This window comes from Schistocerca cancellata, chromosome 5 (genome assembly GCF_023864275.1).
Source record: "Schistocerca cancellata isolate TAMUIC-IGC-003103 chromosome 5, iqSchCanc2.1, whole genome shotgun sequence".
NCBI classification, from domain to species: domain Eukaryota; kingdom Metazoa; phylum Arthropoda; class Insecta; order Orthoptera; family Acrididae; genus Schistocerca; species Schistocerca cancellata.
The window spans coordinates 393,802,882-393,823,654 of record NC_064630.1 but is presented as its reverse complement, the minus strand read 5'-3'; the positions used below and the strand labels follow the sequence as shown (position 1 = coordinate 393,823,654).

Below are 20,773 nucleotides of genomic sequence, written 5' to 3'. Positions count from 1 at the left end.
TACTATGAGCTGCTAAAACCTGGAGAAATGGTTAATACCAAATGTTACCAACAACTATTGACCAATTTGAACCATCCAGTACTTGTCATTTTTCTTCAGGACAATGCTCCTTCACATATGGAGAAACCAGTTCGCGACACATTGGAAGCACTTGACTGGGAAGTTCTACCCCATGCAGCTTACTCACCAGACTTGGCTACTTCTGATTACCACTTGTTTGCATTGATGGGTCACGCACTTGCTGAGCAGTGCTTTGGTTTGTATGAATATGTGAAAAAATGGCTCAATGAATGGTTCGCATCAAAAGGGGAAAATTTTTACTGGTGTGGTATTCACAAATTGCCCAAAAGTTGGGTAAAACGTATAACAAATGATGGAGCATACTTTGAATAAAGCACTATTTATCATTCTTCTGAATTTAACATGTTTGTTTACACAAATAGTCTACATTTCATACTTGTGCACTTGGTTAATGTGAAAGTCTCAAATCACATGTTATCCACCTCAGTGGGCAGTGTGAAAAAGCTTGATAAGCTTGGCAACTAGAAAAGACTGCTGCCAAGCTGCCTCACCATTTTCCTAAGGTGTCAGGATGAAGGTGCCACACATACATTCACCAAAGTGGCACATCTCATCAGCACCCCTGCAGCTAACCACTTCAAACAAAGAGTTAGCCTGGCCATGGTCAGGGCTGGGATCCCCTTCACTCGACAACAGCATGATGTTAATGCCAGAGATCTCTTAACGCTTCATATGCAGATATCCTCTGTACTCTCTGCAGATTCGTGGGAGTGGGTCGACAGAGTGACCTAGATCCAGTTGTATTTGCATACAAGAAATCGAGAGGCATATCGCCAAGTTTTCTTGATTTTTTTGTTAAGCAGTCAGTAGATGATGCAGCCAACAAACACACAGTGACCACTCTTATAGGAAAACCACTGGATGACACAGTGATGTCGGTATTGGAGAAACGAATGAGCTTCGTGCCAACATCTACATCTCTCCCAGTCGCTGAGATTGTGTGTACTGTGAAGCAGCCAATTCGACGAGTACCAAGCAATACCACAGAGGAAAATCATCAGAAAACCTTCTGAAATCTCACCACTTTGGTTCTGCCATGGAACATTTCCAAAACAAAAAGGACAGCATGTTCACACTCAGAGAAAACAAACAAATTGTTGTCCTCCCAGGCAATCAGAGTAGTGCCACAGTTCCCCTCCAATACAAGGACTATGAGTGAAAAATGCTAGAGCTATAATCCAGCATACCAGAAAATAGCAGCAGATTGAACTAAGAAAGTGCAGCAAAGCGCCTCTGCCCTGTTAAAAAATAGGGCACTCACCAGTGATGTCACCAAATCACTTCGCCAGTGCATTGCTGTACCATCCAAATTGTATGGCATGCCAGGGACCCACAAGGAAGGCACGTGACCAATAGTGAGCAACACAGGGACACCAGCATATCCCAACAAAGCATCTGGCTATCTGTTGGGCGAGCACATCAGTAAGGGTACTGATCACATATAAACTTCAGAAGATTTCATTTGTTGGCTGAAGAGGTAAGGCTGCAGGAGTCCAGCATTATGTTCAGCTTTGATGTTCTCCTGATTTTCACTCAAGACCCTCTAGGAGACTCCATAAAAGTAATCAGTGAGATGTTCGGCCCTGAGCTGTCAGAACTTTTTAGACGTGTTCTGACACTGTTTATTTTATTATAATGGACAACACTACGAGCATAGCCACAGTCAGGCCTTTCTTGCCAGCTGTAACAAATCTGTCCATAGAGTACTTCAAGGATGAGCACTGGAAACCGCTGAACTAAAACATGTTTGTTTCTTTCAGTACGTTGATGATGCTTTTGTCATATGACACATGGACCCAAAAAAAAACCACAGGATTTCTTAGAACTTCAGAATTTCATCCATAAAAACATTCAATTTTCTGTGGAAATAGAAGAAGATGGTGAACTTCCTTTTCTTGATGTCCTAGTTCAGCATAGGCCCAATAGCCCTTTCGTACACAGTATAAATTGTAAGCCAAGCATGTACTGATCTATATCCCCATGCCTCCAGCTGCCACCAACCTATGCAGAAGAACAGAGTGCTCAACACTGATACACTGGACATACTCCATCTGAGATGAAGAAGCTCTGACGGCAGAGCTGTTTCACCGGGAATCTGTCTTCCATGAGAATGGATACAGCAACTAATTTGTTACTCAAGAGCCCTAAGAATGACATGGAAGATGAAAACACAGAAGTAGAAGAAGAAGAAGAAGAAGATAAGAACACAACTTTCATGCACTTTGCTGGCAAGGTATCCTTAAAAACTGTCATACTTGTGCGAAAACACCACATAATAATTGTTTTCCTTCCACCTGCTGAAACACAATCTTTATTAGGAGCAGTGAAATACAACCTGGATCTCAAAAAAGTGGATGTGTGCCAAGTTCTATGTGAATGCAGAAAAGCTTATATTGGACGAACAATCTGTACGATTGAAGATTGATGTATAGAACATGAGCGTTATACTTGTTGACTGGAGCCCAACAAGTCTGCAATAGTAAAACACTGCACTGAAAATCGACATAAAACGAATTACCAGCAATCAAAAATCCTGGCTGGCACCAGTAAATTTTGGGAAAACATTATAAAAGAAGCAATTTAAACTTGTATGACCGATAATTTAATCAATAGGGATACTGGATTCCAACTGAGCAAGGCATGAGAGCCAATACTAAGCTCCCTCAAAGCAAACAGTGACACCCTGAGGTGAGATGTGACAGGGGCAGCGGTCGGAAGGCAACTGAGGCTCCTCCCTTCACTGTCCCACCAACACTCACCCCCACCCCCAAACATGGCATAGTGCTGGTGAACTCTGGACTGGCAGGTACAAATACCACGAATCTGCAGCAGACACTTCATTCCATCAGCACCACCTAATAATATTGGAACAGTTGTTCAACAAAATATTGTGGATCTGACAGTACACCTAAGAATCCCAGAAGGAGAATGTATGCCAGGAAAGTGTGAAATTACACAATATGTATGTTACAATAAAAACAGTCAATTATTGATAAAGTTATTTAATTGGATAGATAAAAAATGATGAGTACAATATATATGTTGTGCTTATTTTCACTTCTTATCGACCTCATTGGAATATTTTCTTGGTCAGTGTGAAACAACTCTACCAGGGACTTATTCTGAAATTTATTCATTCAGCCAACATTTTCCATAGATCCCATTGATATGGAGGACCTTCAGGGGTGCAGAACAAATCAAAGTATATATTAACAAAAGAGAAGTGCCTCTTAGGAACTTAATCTGTACACTGTATTACCAACGAGCTGTTATTATCCTGCTTAAAACTATTTGTGCATGTGAAAATGAAATGTTACCTAGTAAATTAACTATATCTAAAAAGAAAGATGATGAGACTTACCAAACAAAAGCACTGGCAGGTCGATAGACACACAAACAAACACAAACATACCCACAAAATTCTAGCTTTCGCAACCAACGGCTGCTTCGTCAGGAAAGAGGGAAGGAGAGGGAAAGACGAAAGGATGTGGATTTTAAGGGAGAAGGTAAGGAGTCATTCCAATCCCGGGAGTGGAAAGACTTACCTTAGGGGGAAAAAAGGACGGGTATACACTCGCACGCACACACATATCCATCCGCATATACACAAACACAAGCAGACATTTGTAAAGGCAAAGAGTTTGGGCAGAGATGTCAGTCGAGGCGGAAGTACAGAGGCAAAGATGTTGTTGAAAGACAGGTGAGGTATGAGCGGCGGCAAATTGAAATTAGAAATCAGCGGAGATTGAGGCCTGGCGGATAGCGAGAAGAGAGGATATGCTGAAGGGCAAGTTCCCATCTCCGGAGTTCTGACAGGTTGGTGTTAGTGGGAAGTATCCAGATAACCCGGACGGTGTAACACTGTGCCAAGATGTGCTGGCTGTGCACCAAGGCATGTTTAGCCATAGGGTGATCCTCATTACCAACAAACACTGTCTGCCTGTGTCCATTATGTGAATGGACAGTTTGTTGCTGGTCATTCCCACATAGAAGGCTTCACAGTGTAGGCAGGTCAGTTGGTAAATCACGTGGGTGCTTTCACACATGGCTCTGCCTTTGATCGTGTACACCTTCCGGGTTACAGGACAGGTGGAGGTCAACGTCAAGGAAAGTGGCATGGGATTTGGAGTAGCACCAGGTGAATCTGATGGAACCAAAGGAGTTGAGGTTGGAGAGGAAATTCTGTTCTTCACTGTGAGTCCAGATCATGAAAATGTCATCAATAAATCTGTACCAAACTTTGGGTTGGCAGGCCTGGGTAACCAAGAAGGCTTCCTCTAAGCGACCCATGAATAGGTTGGCGTATGAGGGGGCCATCCTGGGTTCCATCAGATTCACCTGGTCCTACTCTAAATCCCATGCCACTTTCCTTGACGTTGACCTCCACCTGTCCAATGGCCAGCTTCACACGTCCGCCCACATCAAACCCACCAACAAGCAACAGTACCTCCATTATGACAGCTGCCACCCATTCCACATCAAACGGTCCCTTTCCTACAGCCTAGGTCTTCGTGGCAAACGAATCTGCTCCAGTCCGGAATCCTTGAACCATTACACCAACAACCTGAAAACAGCTTTCACATCCCGTAACTACCCTCCCGACCTGGTACAGAAGCAAATAACCAGAGCCACTTCCTCATCCCCTCAAACCCGGAACCTCCCACAGAAGAACCCCAAAAGTGCCCCACTTGTGACAGGATACTTTCTGGGACTGGATCAGACTCTGAATGTGGCTCTCCAGCAGGGATACGACTTCCTCAAATCCTGCCCTGAAATGAGATCCATCCTTCATGAAATCCTCCCCACTCCACCTAGAGTGTCTTTCCGCCGTCCACCTAACCTTCGTAACCTCTTAGTTCATCCCTATGAAATCCCCAAACCACCTTCCCTACCCTCTGGCTCCTACCCTTGTAACCGCCCCCGGTGTAAAACCTGTCCCATGCACCCTCCCACCACCACTTACTCCAGTCCTGTAACCCGGAAGGTGTACACGATCAAAGGCAGAGCCATGTGTGAAAGCACCCATGTGATCTACCAATTGACCTGCCTACACTGTGACGCATTCTCTGTGGGAATGACCAGCAACAAACTGTCCATTCGCATGAATGGACACAGGCAGACAGTGTTTGTTGGTAATAAGGATCACCCTGTGGCTAAACATGCCTTGGTGCACGCCCAGCACATCTTGGCACAGTGTTACGCCGTCCGGGTTATCTGGATACTTCCCACTAACACCAACCTGTCAGAACTCCGGAGATGGGAACTTGCCCTTCAGCATATCCTCTCTTCTCGCTATCCGCCAGGCCTCAATCTCCGCTAATTTCTAATTTCAATTTGCCACCGCTCATACCTCACCTGTCTTTCAACAACATCTTTGCCTCTGTACTTCCGCCTCGACTGACATCTCTGCCCAAACTCTTTGCCTTTACAAATGTCTGCTTGTGTCTGTGTATATGCGGATGGATATGTGTGTGCGTGCGAGTGTATACCCGTCCTTTTTTCCCCCTAAGGTAAGTCTTTCCACTCCCGGGATTGGAATGACTCCTTACCTTCTCCCTTAAAATCCACATCCCTTCGTCTTTCCCTCTCCTTCCCTCTTCCCTGACGAAGCAGCCGTTGGTTGCGAAAGCTAGAATTTTGTGTGTATTTTTGTGTTTGTTTGTGTGTCTATCGACCTGCCAGTGCTTTTGTTTGGTAAGTCTCATCATCTTTCTTTTTAGATATATTTTTCCCATGTGGAATGTTTCTCTCTATTACATTTATATCATTAATTTGAACCTAGTAAATTAACTAGTGGACAGCTGCTTCTTTGAAGAAAGCTGCCACTTCTGCTGTTACATTAATTATCAGCTGTTTATCTCATATTGTTATTGTTGTTGTAGACTTCCAAAGATCATTTTGAAGCCTCCATACCTGTACAAATTGGTTATTTCTATCTCATACTGGTGTTTTCCAATGCCTATAACAACACGGGGCTGTTTACAGTGCACTGATATTTGCATGCAGCTTTATAATGAACACTGCTGCTTGCCAAGCACATATGAAATAGAAATTTTCTGTCTTTGAACCAAAATAATTAAATAATTTGTAGAAGGAGTGATTGAAATGTTGTCTTTAATTTTCTTTGCATTAGCAGGAATGCCCAGTTTCTTGCTTTATTTCGTACGGGAGTTTATTGAAGGCTTTTGCATCAGAGGACACACTAAATCCTTGTCATGGAGACAAAGTATGCATAAAATTTGTTATGTGCCATGGATTATGGTTGTGTAAATTACAGTTCAGCTGAAATCAAACAATGTAAAATTCAGGATGGAATGTAACAATATTATGAGAAGGAAAGTTGCCATTCACAATATAGCATAGATGCTGAGTCGCAAATAGGCACAACAAGAAGACTTTCACACTTAAAGCTTTCGGCCAATGGCCTTTGTCCACAATAGACACACAAACACATGCACGCATGCACGTGCCTTCACACACACACACACACACACACACACACACAAATTGCAACTCACACACACGACTGCAGTCTCAGGCAACTAAAACCACACGGTTGCCTGAGACTGCAGTCGTGTGTGTGAGTTGCGTTCACGTGTGTGTGTGTGTGGGTGGGTGGGTTTGTTGACGAAGACCATTGGCCAAAAGCTTTTGGTGTGAAAGTCTTCTTTGTTGTGCCTGCCTGCAGTTCAGCTGAATCTGATTTATGTTCTTAGCCACAAAAACTGTTAAGGAGTAAATGTTCAGAGATGTTAGTATAAGAATTTTAAGATCTTTAAAGAGTCTTCTGAAAGACTGCAGTTATCTTCTTTTCATGATATTCTTACTTCACACTTGTGGTTTTCATGTTAGGAGCATTCCTTAAGTCAAAACTGAGAGAAAATGTACAACATACGCCAATACCCTTGTCTTTAGCCCAATACAATTAAAGATACAAACATGGTGAAATGATCTCCTTGATTAGTTTTATTTATTATTTGACTTCATTTAACATGTTATGTAGCTGGACCTCAAATAATTTTACACACAATGTTTTATTTAGTAATTGACCATTATTGACTACTTCTGGGTCTAGCAGGTCATCTTGACTCATGTGGAATTGCGGATCATTCTTTTATATAGTTGTTTGCTGTGACTCAGTTGCAGGCCTCTTCACCTATCATTTGAGCTGTGTCTACTAAGGTTGATTTTGGATCTGATTAGTATGCTTGTGTCATTAGCAAACATTACAATTTCTTAACCATTCTATAAAATCACTGGAAGATCATTTCTGCTGTTTAAGAACAAGATTCGACTCAGTGGCCGATACTTTTGTCAAGTCCCAGATTTTTGTTTCAGTTTTATTTCTGCAATATAGTTTATCAATGCGACCATCTCCCTTCTGTTGCAAACATAAGAAAAATAAATACATGTTATAGCTTAACACTAATAACCAGTTTGAGGTCCATATGTTGCTAAATGTTCATTCTTTTAATCAATAAACCACCTTCCCCCAATTCTTTAAAGAAACAAACTCCCTTGTCTAATATAATTTGTAGAAAAAAAAATCTACTCATGAAGTGGGGGCAGGAGAAAGCATACAAAAAGGTCAAGGAAATGTGCAAACTTTCAGAACCAGTGGCTCCTTCTTCTCGGAGAAGGATTGAAGGGGAAGGAAGAGGGATGAAGGAAACAGACTGACAAGATTTCTAAACTTTACCAGTCCTTTCACATTTCCTTAACCTTTATGTATGTTTTCTCCTGTCACAGCTTGGTGAGTATATCTTTATTATTTTTTATTGATATATAATCTTTTTGCCTCATTACTTTACAAGCGTTAAGCAGTTAAATATTTGACATCATGCATGTAAGTGAGAAAAAGTTTAGAAAGATTTGAAATTACCTTGAAGCTTGTTGGAAGTCACTAAATGCTTTCATTATCAGACACTGGATGAGTATACTCTCGATAATTTACTGTCAGTTTTAAGCAAAAGTTAATTTTTCTCACATCTCAATGTTTGTGATATCTCCTGGACTATGAGCTGCACAATAATATAATTTTACAGGCACATTCAGTGGTATATATGGTTACTGTCTAAAAATGTGTTGTAAATAGAGTTACTAGTAAAGAAATCATAAATTAAACTGTCATACTTGATGATGAAGTTCTTCTGCATGAACAGCAAAAATGCAGTAAGCAATGAACTTTTGTTTTTTTTTTTCATTTCATCATTTTGCGGGATTCATCAGTGAGAAAAAGTTTCATAAAGGTTTGAAATTATGTGAAAAATTTGTTGTAAGTCACTAAGCGTTCTCATTCTCAAATAATGGATGATTGTAGTCGGGGTAATTTGTGCACCATGAGTTACCTCAAAACATATGGAAATTTTGTAACTGTGATACTTGTCTTACGGTGTTGAAACTTTAACATAAGGTTATGTCTCTTAATGAGCTGGTTATGACAGCATTTTAAATTTTTAAATTTGGTCAGTAATTATATGAAATACTGGAATACATATTTTTGTGCCCTGTAAGCTGTTTGAAGACAACCTCCACCTGAGAATGTGTAAAATGAACCATTAACTGGGTTAGACATTTAGTAATGTAGATAATAACTGTAGAAAATAATAAAATTCCATTTTGAATTACCAGTTAAATTTTTAAGTGTAACACTCTATCTAAATGATTGCCACATATGACTTGAGCTACATAGAAACAGTAATTTATATGGTAATTGTACCTAATTATAAATATATTCTTTATAAAATTTTGTGCGTAGTGGTTGCTGTAATATACCTAAGACAAAAAATTCCATTTGATATAAGAAAACAACTTTTCATTGTTATCTGAATGATTGTTTTCTGTATGGCCTTTCGTGTGGGAGGGGGGGGGGGGGGGGGGGGAAGCCTTCAGTAACAATGAAATGTGAACACTTATTAACTTATTACTGTTTAGCAGCCCTTTGATATATCACATGAGAGCAGTTTGCAATAACTACTTTATTTAATAGTTGTATATTTTGACTGTTCTCTATAATGTGATTCACACAAAATAATTAAATAATTTAACAGATAAAAGTGTTTTGACACATGAATGTATTTGTAAATGAAATAAAAAGGTAATTTCTGTAATTGCAGCCTACATGCAGCAATCATGATGATGGGGAAACTGGGGCAATAATACAGTGCAACATTTGTGGAAATCTGTGTGCTGATTGTGACAGATTCCTGCATTTGCATCGACGTACTCGTATGCACCAGAGACAGGTAAGCAAATATATAGCTGAATAGATGTATTTTATGGGGATTTTTGAAAACATTCTTACTACATGTTAGTCTATCATTAAAATTATGATTTTACTCCTAGGGCAGAATAGTAAACATAATTTTAAATTTTATGTGAATTTCTGGATTGAAAATTAAGTTTCCCCTAATTGGTTTCATTTGCTACATTTTGTTTACAAATGTGTAACAGTACAAAATGAACAGCATGGTGCTCAATTTTTAAGTTCTTTTAAGTTTAGTGAAGATTGCTACAATTCATTTAAAGGATATGAAGGTTCTTGATTATTAATGCTTTCTGAATGTGCTGAGATATTGTTAGAGAGCATTCCTTAATTGTTTGTAATGCATCTTATGAGAACAGTAAGAGAATATTTGAGACAATTGATTATGTTAAAGAGATTTTGTCATGGGTATTAACATTCCAAAAGAAGCTTTCCAGGACTGTAAGTTGAAGTGTGAACATTACTTGAATAATTAAATGAAGAGAGTAGGTGAGTATTTTGAAGGAGACAGGGATTAAACATATGTAAGTAGAATAAAAATGTGGGTAACAAAAGCTCACTTCCTTTATTAATAGACGTTATATATGTTTACTGCTGGCTTTTCGTCATGTTTGTGATGTGATGCGTGGTATATTACCTTTATATCTGTGGATTTCCCACATGCCATTTCAGAATTAAATCATCATGGAGTTTCTATGTGCCAAAATCTTGCAGTGTGATCATATCCTGTACTTTTATTTTAAAAGCAATCAACAGCAGTTTATTTTAAAAGCAATCAACAGCCAAAAATTGATAGTAAAATACCAGCAGACTAGAACTGAAGCACCACTTGCCTTCTTGAACAAGGGAAACTAAGCATCAAAATTGTACAAGAGTTTATAATGCAAATTAGTTTATCCAAAATTAAGAAGATGTATGTGAGAAATGTGAATCTTGCACAGATACTAACTATAAACCATGTATCATTCTTCTAAATAGATTGCATTCCAGTCACATGATTTAATATGTTAGTGCATTTAAAACGCGCAGGAATACTGTCCCAGGCAACCAACATTTACGCTATGACAAAATATATTTAAGACAAATTGCCACATAAAATACTGTTGCTATATATTTAGCTGGTTCCAGATTTCAGTAAAAGAAAAAAGAAAGAAAGGAAACTTAAGTTTTTCATTCTTCCTTATTCACATATAATCTGTATGTGAGAAATTGATAATTGCAACCTAAGAATAAAAAGCAGGACCTTTTAAATCAGGATTTTGCATAAACTGTTTGTTTTATACTGATTTGAAGTTTTTTTAAACAAAAATATCATAGCATAAGGATGGGTAAATCAGAAGTCTGTGATGGAATGTAAATAATAGAATGAGTAATGGTAACACTTTACCATATAGTTAATATGTCAACAGACACATAAAAAATACTGAGAACATTGCTAGTTTTTGGATGAATTCTTCTTCAGAGGTAATAAGATACACATACACCTGCATGTATGTGAGGTCTGTTCAAAAAATTTTGGAACTTTGTCCACAAATTTTTTTTACACTTACCTTTTACTTATTGTGCATGGTCTTCATTGAAATACTCCCCTCCACTATTTTTACACTGCTCCCAATACCATTTCCACTTCCAGAAGCAGCCTTGTTATGACCCTTCCTGGATTGCGTGAAGCACTGTCTGCAATTTTTCTTTTATCTTGTCTATTGTTGCAAATCTTCACCCTATGAGTGGTGTTTCCTACTTTGAAAATAAAAAAAAAGCCTGCAGGTGCCAGGTCTGGAGAGTATGGGGGATGAGGCAGCACAGTGATTTTGTTTTATGTGCAATAGCCATGCACCAACAGGGATGAAAATGGGGGTGCGTTATTGTGATGCAATAGCCATGAATTGTCTTGTCACATTTCAGGCCATTTCCTTCTCACATTTTCTCACAGGCATTGCAACCTGTCCTGATAGTACCGTTGATTGAATTCGAGATGGACTAATCCTTCAAAGTCAACTAAAACTATCAACATGGCTTTGAAATATGAGTTGACGTAATGAGCTATTTTGGTCTTGGAGAATCTTTCCTGACACACTGTGAAGATTGAACCTTGGTCTCAACATCATAACCATAGACCCACGTCTCGTCACCTGTTACAGTTCTCTTAAGGAACATCTCATTCTCATTTGCGTGATCTAAAAGCTCTTCACAGATTGTAAGGCAAACGTCTTTCTGGTCTTCTGGGATGAACTTGGTGGTAACACAATGCATTCCAAAATGCTGTGTCAGGATTTCATGACATGTTCCAACTGAAATGTTTCATTCTTTTGCAACCTCGTGGACAGTCAGTCTTCAATTGGCATGCACAATTTCATTGACAGTTCTGACATGAGCATCGTTGTTAGACATTGAAGGGCACCCTGAATGAGTGTCATTTTTAACTTCTGTCTGGCCATTTTTAAACCATGCAAACCATTCGTAACACTGAGTACAGTTTAAGCACTCATTACTGTACGTTTCCTGCATCATTTGGTGTGTCTCTGTAAAGATCTTCTTAAGTTTCATAAAAAAATTTAATACAGATGTGTTCCTTTTCTAACTCTTGCCATCTCAAAATTCGCAAAATATGCGACACAACGTTCAACTCAATACAACATTGAACAATAACTGACAAACATACAACAATGAAACTTCCAGCAGTTACACATTAAACACAGGTGTGTGCAGGGATGCCAGCCGTATTTTGCTCCAACACACTATTGGTGCAAAACTATGAATGTTCTGGAATTTTTTGAACAGGCCTCATACATTCTCTGGGCTAGCTACATCGTGCCGGCACTGCAGCTCAGTGGTGTCCGTGGTTGTGTTGGGTGGAATGGGCAAAAGAACAGGGTGTATATGGCCTGGGACAACCAGGAAATCTGGGAAAAACCTGAGAATTTTTTCATAATTGAAAAATCCAGGAAAACCTGGGATTTTTTTTAGAATTCCAGTAGTTTTTCAATGCTTTAGTTTCCAGTTAAATTTTTGTAATTGTGACTAGTAAGAACAGATACTCTAACAAAGAATTTTCCTTTCTCCCACTACTACAGAATAATACTGCAGCAAGAAAACATAAACGAAACAATAATATCAAAATAAAATTTTAGTTTCAAATAAAATGCTCCATTTACAGCAAAACAAACTGCACACACAAGTGTCTGCCAACAGCAAAATGAGTCGAAGGCTGTAGGATGAAGACTGTGCAATACTTGTAACAACAAACTACTTTTGATGAACGTGACATCACAACTGATTACATTTATGACAGGTCTCGGAAAAGTATTGCAATCCGTTGCTTGAGATCATTACTTTCAAAATGCATTTCCTTTTACACAAGATGAATTACGTTACATGTGACCATGTGCGATTCATTTCTTAAATCGTGGAGCATTTTACTCTCATTTCAAAACTTTACACTTTAGGACCAGCTATTTAGAAAAATTTTGGGCCCAGAAGGCCAGCCATTTATGCCATGTTTAAATCTTACAGACATATTTGTGTCTGATATACACTCCTGGAAATGGAAAAAAGAACACATTGACACCGGTGCGTCAGACCCACCATACTTGCTCCGGACACTGCGAGAGGGCTGTACAAGCAATGCTCACACGCACGGCACACCGGACACACCAGGAACCGTGGTGTTGGCCGTCGAATGGCGCTAGCTGCGCAGCATTTGTGCACCGCCGCCGTCAGTGTCAGCCAGTTTGCCATGGCATACGGAGCTCCATCGCAGTCTTTAACACTGGTAGCATGCCGCGACAGCGTGGACGTGGACCGTATGTGCAGTTGACGGACTTTGAGCGAGGGCGTATAGTGGGCATGCGGGAGGCCGGGTGGACGTACCGCCGAATTGCTCAACACGTGGGGCGTGAGGTCTCCACAGTACATCGATGTTGTCGCCAGTGGTCGGCGGAAGGTGCACATGCCCGTCGACCTGGGACCGGACCGCAGCAACGCACGGATGCACGCCAAGACCGTAGGATCCTACGCAGTGCCGTAGGGGACCGCACCGCCACTTCCCAGCAAATTAGGGACACTGTTGCTCCTGGGGTATCGGCGAGGACCATTCGCAACCGTCTCCATGAAGCTGGGCTACGGTCCCGCACACCGTTAGGCCGTCTTCCGCTCACGCCCCAACATCGTGCAGCTCGCCTCCAGTGGTGTCGCGACAGGCGTGAATGGAGGGACGAATGGAGACGTGTCGTCTTCAGCGATGAGAGTCGCTTCTGCCTTGGTGCCAATGATGCGTGTTTGGCGCCGTGCAGGTGAGCGCCACAATCAGGACAGCATACGACCGAGGCACACAGGGCCAACACCCGGCATCATGGTGTGGGGAGCGATCTCCTACACTGGCCGTACACCACTGGTGATCGTCGAGGGGACACTGAATAGTGCACGGTACATCCAAACCGTCATCGAACCCATCGTTCTACCATTCCTAGACCGGCAAGGGAACTTGCTGTTCCAAGAGGACAATGCACGTCCGCATGTATCCCGTGCCACCCAACGTGCTCTAGAAGGTGTACGTCAACTACCCTGGCCAGCAAGATCTCCGGATCTGTCCCCCATTGAGCATGTTTGGGACTGGATGAAGCGTCGTCTCACGCGGTCTGCACATCCAGCACGAACGCTGGTCCAACTGAGGCGCCAGGTGGAAATGGCATGGCAAGCCGTTCCACAGGACTACATCCAGCATCTCTACGATCGTCTCCATGGGAGAATAGCAGCCTGCATTGCTGCGAAAGGTGGATATACACTGTACTAGTGCCGACATTGTGCATGCTCTGTTGCCTGTGTCTATGTGCCTGTGGTTCTGTCAGTGTGATCATGTGATGTATCTGACCCCAGGAATGTGTCGATAAAGTTTCCCCTTCCTGGGACAATGAATTCACGGTGTTCTTATTTCAATTTCCAGGAGTGTATTTTAAGGGTAATACAGGAAAATAGACCAAGCTTCAAGATTAGTTTTTCATATTTATCTTAATTCTTTCATAGATTGCAAATTATGCAATAACAAGGGCAAAAAGTATTATTATTCTTCAAAAAAACTGTGAAGTGAATTCTTGAGCAATTTTGCACATAACTGAGTTTTCTGTGGAAAAGTCAAAGTGCTCAGCAGAACACTTATTCGGCCAAGTAGTCCATAAAATGAATGAGATTTTCACTCTGCAGTGGAGTTTCAGTCCATAAAATGTTCAGTACGCAGTAGTGAAAATTATAATTGTGCTTGTCAGCTACTGCAGTTTAAGCTGTGCTCCTGCGATCCTGCCCACCAACCACACACTCGAGGGGCGGGAGGGGGGGGGGGTGGAATCGACCACTACTATAGATGAAATCCGGGGGTGGGGACTGTTCACTGCTGTAGGTGAAAGCCCAGCTTACCATGTAGCTATGCTGAATGTAATTTAATTTAAACCATTAACTTTTCCTGTTTGTGTGTTCGCACTATGTAACAATAAAATGTTCAGTACACAGTAGTGAAAATTATAATTGTGCTTGTCAGCTACTGCAGTTTAAGCTGTGCTCCTGCGATCCTGCCCACCAACCACACACTCGAGGGACGGGAGGGGGGGTGGGGGGGGGGGGGGTGGAATCGACCACTACTATAGATGAAATCCGGGGGTGGGGACTGATCACTGCTGTAGGTGAAAGCCCAGCTTACCATGTAGCTATGCTGAATGTAATTTAATTTAAACCATTAACTTTTCCTGTTTGTGTGTTCGCACTATGTAACAATGATGTTGCTATTGGCTGACAATATCACAGGTCATATGCTCTGAATATCTGCTGTCATTGGCTGATGAATCACATAATGTGACCCATGATTGTCCAACAAAAGTGTGTCGCAATTTCAATTACAATGCTTCGAAAGTTAGCATGCTGGAATTTGTATTTATACTTTCGCGATCTGAAAGTATACTGTGTGTAAGTTGCCACACATCAAATATCTTTCCAAAATGTGTAGTTTTTTGCCTTAAGCACTAGGATGTTCTGTGCTGGTACATAATGCCTTTATCATTCAGAGGATTTGTAATTTTTACAGCTCCAAGGGAAAGTATATTGTCGCTTAACACAGAAAAAGTGTATTTTCTCCTAGGAAAAAGATGTATTTTCACATGGGAAAAAATATATGTGTAACCAGGATATATATATATTCCCCCCCCCCTCCCCCCCCCCCCCCACACACACACACACACACACACACACACATATACACTCTGAAGAAGGGAAGAGCTGCGGAGTGAGAAGGAGGATTTGGGAAGGGTGGCTGATGGCTGGGAGAGGCAGCAGGAATGGCACCAGTGATAAGAATTTGGCATTGGTGAGCTTATACTGAGTGCATCCAGGGAAAGTCTTGTGTAGTGTACAATGAAGTGGAGGAGTGGGTTAGGAGAGGGATACAGAGCAAAGGAAGAGGGGTACTTCAGAAGGCACGGTGTGAGTACAGGGTGAGTGATGTTAGGATGATGGGATAGGATTAGAGACGGGTGTGGGCCTGGGGCTAGCAGAGATTGAGGCCATGAGGATTACAGAATTGAAGAAGATGTTGCAGGGGCAATTCCCTTCTACATGACTCAGAGAAGCTGGTGTTGTTAGTAAGATCCAGACTTCATAGGTTGTGAATTAGTCCTTGAAATAAAGCATTTTTTGTTTTCACAGGTAGACCTGCCTCTGTTAGGATAGGATGAGCCTCTGACAGGACTGGACTGGGATGTGTTGGGTGGGTGCCTTGGACAGGTCTCACGTATAGGTCTACGACAGGTGTACGACCTTTATGGCAAGAGATTGTGACTCTTATCAAAATCATATCATATCTTGTCAGAGGTAGGACTCCCATTGAAAGCAATCTGATTGTGTACCAGCTATGCAGTAACTTTTGCACAGCATTTTATATGGATGTGACGACCAACCAGCTGTCCACCCAAATGAATGCCCTCTGCCAGACTGTGGCCAGTACCATTGTTGATCACACAGTGGCAGAATATACCACTGAGCACAGCTTGCTCAGTTTGAATCATTGCTTCCTAATCTTTGTCTTCTGGATACTTCCCTCCCAATAGTGGCTTTTCTAAATTATGTAGGGGGAATTGTCCTTGGAACACAACTTTCGACCCCATTATCCTCCTCTGTATGTCCACCTTTTCAGAAATGTTTGCAGGACTCGGCTGTTTGATACAGGATGTCAAATCAAACACCTTTCAGCCATCTAGTTTCCAAACTTATTTTATTTGGCTACTAGTTTCTGTGATCTACTACACCATCTTCAGGCCCCTGACCAACATGTAGGAAGATCCCACCTCAGTTCTGGTTAAAACAGGGGCCAGCATTCGAATACTGGTACCTGTAGATTTCTGCTTGCTATAGCAATCACTTAGCCAACACCCTTGCCACAGTGGTCACATTGGTTCCCGTCAGATCACCGAAGTTTAGCACTGTCAGGCTGGGTTAGCACTTTGGTGGGTGACCATCTGGTCTATCGAGCGCTGTTGACAAGCGGGGTGCACTCAGCCCTTGTGAGACATACTGAGGAGCTACTTAATTGAGAAGTAGCGGCTCCGGTCTCGGAAACTGACATACGGCCGGGAGAGTGGTGTGCTGACCACATGCCCTCCATATCCACATCCAGTGATGCCTATGGGCTGAGGATGACACTGTGACTGTTCGGTACCATTGGACCTTCATGGCCTGTTTGGTAGGAGTTTAGTTTTAGTTTTTATAGCAATCACTTCAACCATCATCTGCCAAACAGTTGCCAGATGATAATAGAAGTGATCATTATAGCAAGCAGGAAACTATATATACCACTTTTCGAATGCTGGCCCTTGTTTTGACCAGAACAGAGGTGGAATGGGCCTGAAGGGGCATAGTAAATCACCAAAAGTGGTAGCCAAATAAAATAAGTTTGGAAACTGGACAACTGAAAGGTGTTTGATTTGACATCCATTATCCTCGTGGCCTAAATGTCTGCTATACCCTAACTTCACTCATCCTCCACTCACACCTTTCAACTATATTTTCTTGGTTTTGCCTGTGTGACTGTTCTGTGGCTATTGTTTGTATCAGAGCTTGTATTTGGGGCAAGGAGCTTTTCTTCGTCGTAGAGGTGCTTGGTACACTCTTTCTCCCATCCTCCTGAATGGACTGTGACCAGAGCCTATGTGATTGGTTTAAAGGCCTGTGACTTTGCATGAAGACTAGTGTTTCCTACATCTATTGGAAAGAAAGTTTTGAAAGTCCTTGCAGGAAGCATTGCCTTACAGCAGAAGCTATTAGTGTGCAGGTAATGGGCAGTTGAAGAGCTACAGCTTCCCATGAGGGTTGATTGGCCTGAATTTTAAGTTAATTTTCGGGAGTGTTTTGGAGAGTCATGAAATTGTGAGTCAGCTGAATGCTGTCCCATGCTGCAGGTGGCAAGTCATGGGGCCTATGAGGTGAAATTGATGTTTTAAACTGTTTAACTCAAGTCAGAAGCTAGGGATTCTTCATGGCCATTAAAGTTACTTTTTAAATGTGGAAAGATAGTGTAATAACTTCAAGTTGAACAAATATATTTCAAGGAAGACGCAATACATGAAAGTCACAGATCAAGTAAACAGAGTAAGACATGTGTACACTTTAACAGTCAAATCGTAACTGAATCCAAGTCTAGCGGCCGCTGGCTGGCTGACCGCTTAGGTGGCACTGCTGCTGCATGGCTGGCAGAAAGCGCCGCATGTAGAGGTCGCGCAGAACTGCGCGGCGGCACTTTGAAAGATCGGCAAGTCACAACACTTTACCCCCTTTGAATTTTTTGCACAGGTCTTGGTGGAGGTCGCCTGTAGATTGCTAACGTCCATAGGTGTTGTTTGACTGGCCGTAAAGTCTCGAAGAGGAGGCTTCCCGTATGGGCGGAAGTGTCCCCGATGATAACGGGTCGAGATGACAGGAGATGTGGGAGTCGAATCTGATGGGGCCCCGTGCACTAATCTGCCGGTTACGGCAAGTCCGGTTGTTATAACAGGAGACATGGCTGATGTGTCCATGTCCGTAGGAGAAGGAGGCGAGTAGAATTGCTCCGACAGATGATGATCATCTGCTTCCTGCATGGGCACGTCTCCTGGTGGCGTCAGTTCTCGTGCTGGCACCGATATGATGGTGAGAGGACTGTGTTGTGAGTAATGAGAGATTCCAGTATCCCGAGTGTCAGGTAGAGCTGAAGGTGGTGTAGCAGCATCCGGAACAGGTGTTGCCGGCACACGAGGCTGAAGGTGGTCCGAATGACGCACTGGAACACCCGTGTCTGTCTGGATTTCATACAGACGTTGGCCACGGTGTCGTAAGATGTGGCCAGGACTCCATTTTGGCCACCTGCCATATCCCTGTACCCATACGAGGTCGTCGGCGGTGAACCGGCCAAATGAAGGCACCCGCGGCCATGAGGTGGAAGACCGGAGAAGATGAAGTAACGTGTGGGGTGTCGGCCATGTAAGAGCTCAGCCGGGCTGTGGTCGCCCATGGGGGTGAAACGGTAAGAAGCCAGAAATTGGAGAAGCGCATCATCAGCAGAAGAAGTCAGGAACTTCCTCATCTGAGCCTTAAATGTGCGGACCAGTCGTTCAGCCAAACCATTTGACTGTGGATGGAATGGAGGGGCCGTGACATGCATGACGCCATGACAGGCACAAAAATCCGCAAAATCGGAAGAGGCAAATTGCGGACCATTATCAGTAACAAGAGTAGAGGGAAGGCCTTCCAAAGAGAAAATGCGAACGAGAGCATTGTTGGTTGCCACGATGGTAGGCGACGTGCAACGGACAATGAAAGGAAAGTTAGAGTAGGCATCAATAACAAAAAGCCAATAGGTACCTAAAAAAGGCCCTGCGAAGGGCTTCTCAGCCGAAGGCCACGGTGACAAAGATGACTTCGGGGCAGCGGCCTTTGACGCACAAGGGCGACAGGCAGTGACCATGTGTGCAATTTCAGAGTCGATGCCGGGCCAGTACATATGACAGTGTGCCAGAGATTTTGTGCGAGAGACACCCCAGTGCCCTTGGTGAAGGAGGCACAAGACCAAAGCACACAAAGACGCAGGTACCACAACACACGGCGAAGCCTTTTCGGTGGAAAGGAGGATAACACCATCCCTGGCCGTGAGGCGGTAACGCAAAGCGTACTAGTTCCGCAACGGATCAGAAGTCTTAGCAGATGGACAATCTGGCCAACCCTTCTGAATACAGCATAAAACCCGGGAGAAGGTAGGGTCAGAACCCGTAGCAGTCGCCAGCTGGTCCCCGGTGATGGGGAACCCGTCCACAAGTGCGGTGTGCAGCCTTGTTGGGAAATGACATTGATGGGTGAAACAAGGAAACAAGTGGTTTGTGATCAGTAACAAGATGAAATTTGGATCCATAGAGAAAAACACCAAACTTATGAAGAGCATAAATAATGGCCAAAGCTTCTTTTTCAATTTGAGAATACTTTTGTTGGGCATCCGTGAGCGTTTTGGAGGCATAAGTAATGTGTTGTTCAGAACCGTCAGAAAAATGGTGCGCAAGGACTGCACCGACCCTGTATTGAGAGGCATCTGTGGCAAGAATAAGATGTTGGCCAGGTCGATAAGTAGCCAGGCACGGGGCCCGTTTCAGCATAGTCTTCAATTTCTGGAAAGCCGCATTGCATGACGCTGACCAGTGAAAAGGCACGTTTTTATGCAACAGGCGATGCAACGGCTGAGCCACCGAAGCAGCAGATGGCAAAAACTTGTGATAGTATGCTATTTTCCCCAAGAAGGCCTGCAGTTCCTTAACAGATGTAGGGTGAGAAAGGGCATTGATCGCAGCAACAGTTTGCCGAAGAGGACAAATACCATCCTAAGAGAGTTGAAACCCCAAGTACATGATATATGCCGGAAAAAATTTTGATTTCTGAAGATTACACTTAAGACCGGCAGTCTGTAAGGCATGAAAAAGTGTGCGGAGATTTTTAAGATGTTTGTCAGTGGTGGAGCCAGTGACAACAATGTCGTCCTGGTAATTTATACACCCAGGGACAGTGAGCAATAATTGTTCCAAGAATCGCTGAAAGAGAGCAGGGGCGCTGGCAACCCCGAATGGCAATCGTTGGCATTGATAGAGGCCGAAAGGCGTGTTAAGGACCATAAACTGTGGGAAGCAGCGTCGAGAGGAAGTTGATGATAAGCTTCTGACAGGTCAAGTTTAGAAAAATACTGGCCTCCAGCAAGTTTAGTGAACAATTCTTCAGGTCGTGGCATAGAGTAAGTGTTGATAAGGCATTGAGCATTTACAGTGGCTTTGAAATCACCACAGAGATGAATATCACCATTTGGCTTAGCAACGACAACGACAGAAGAGGACCACTCGCTGGAAGTGACAGGAAGCAAGACCCCTGAAGCAGTGAGAC

At 42.7% G+C, this 20,773-nt stretch overlaps 1 protein-coding gene across 1 annotated transcript in view; it reads left to right on the top strand.

Annotated features, from left to right (window-relative positions):
- The window catches only part of LOC126188561 (E3 ubiquitin-protein ligase MYCBP2-like), a gene marked incomplete at its 5' end in the record, with an annotated part of 354,851 nt that overhangs the window by 294,546 nt on the left and 39,532 nt on the right, over window positions 1-20,773 (top strand). Inside the window, one exon of the mRNA XM_049930160.1 lies at window positions 9,198-9,326. Within this exon, the coding sequence (XP_049786117.1) occupies window positions 9,198-9,326 (129 nt within the window). The remainder of the gene's footprint in view (window positions 1-9,197; window positions 9,327-20,773) is intronic.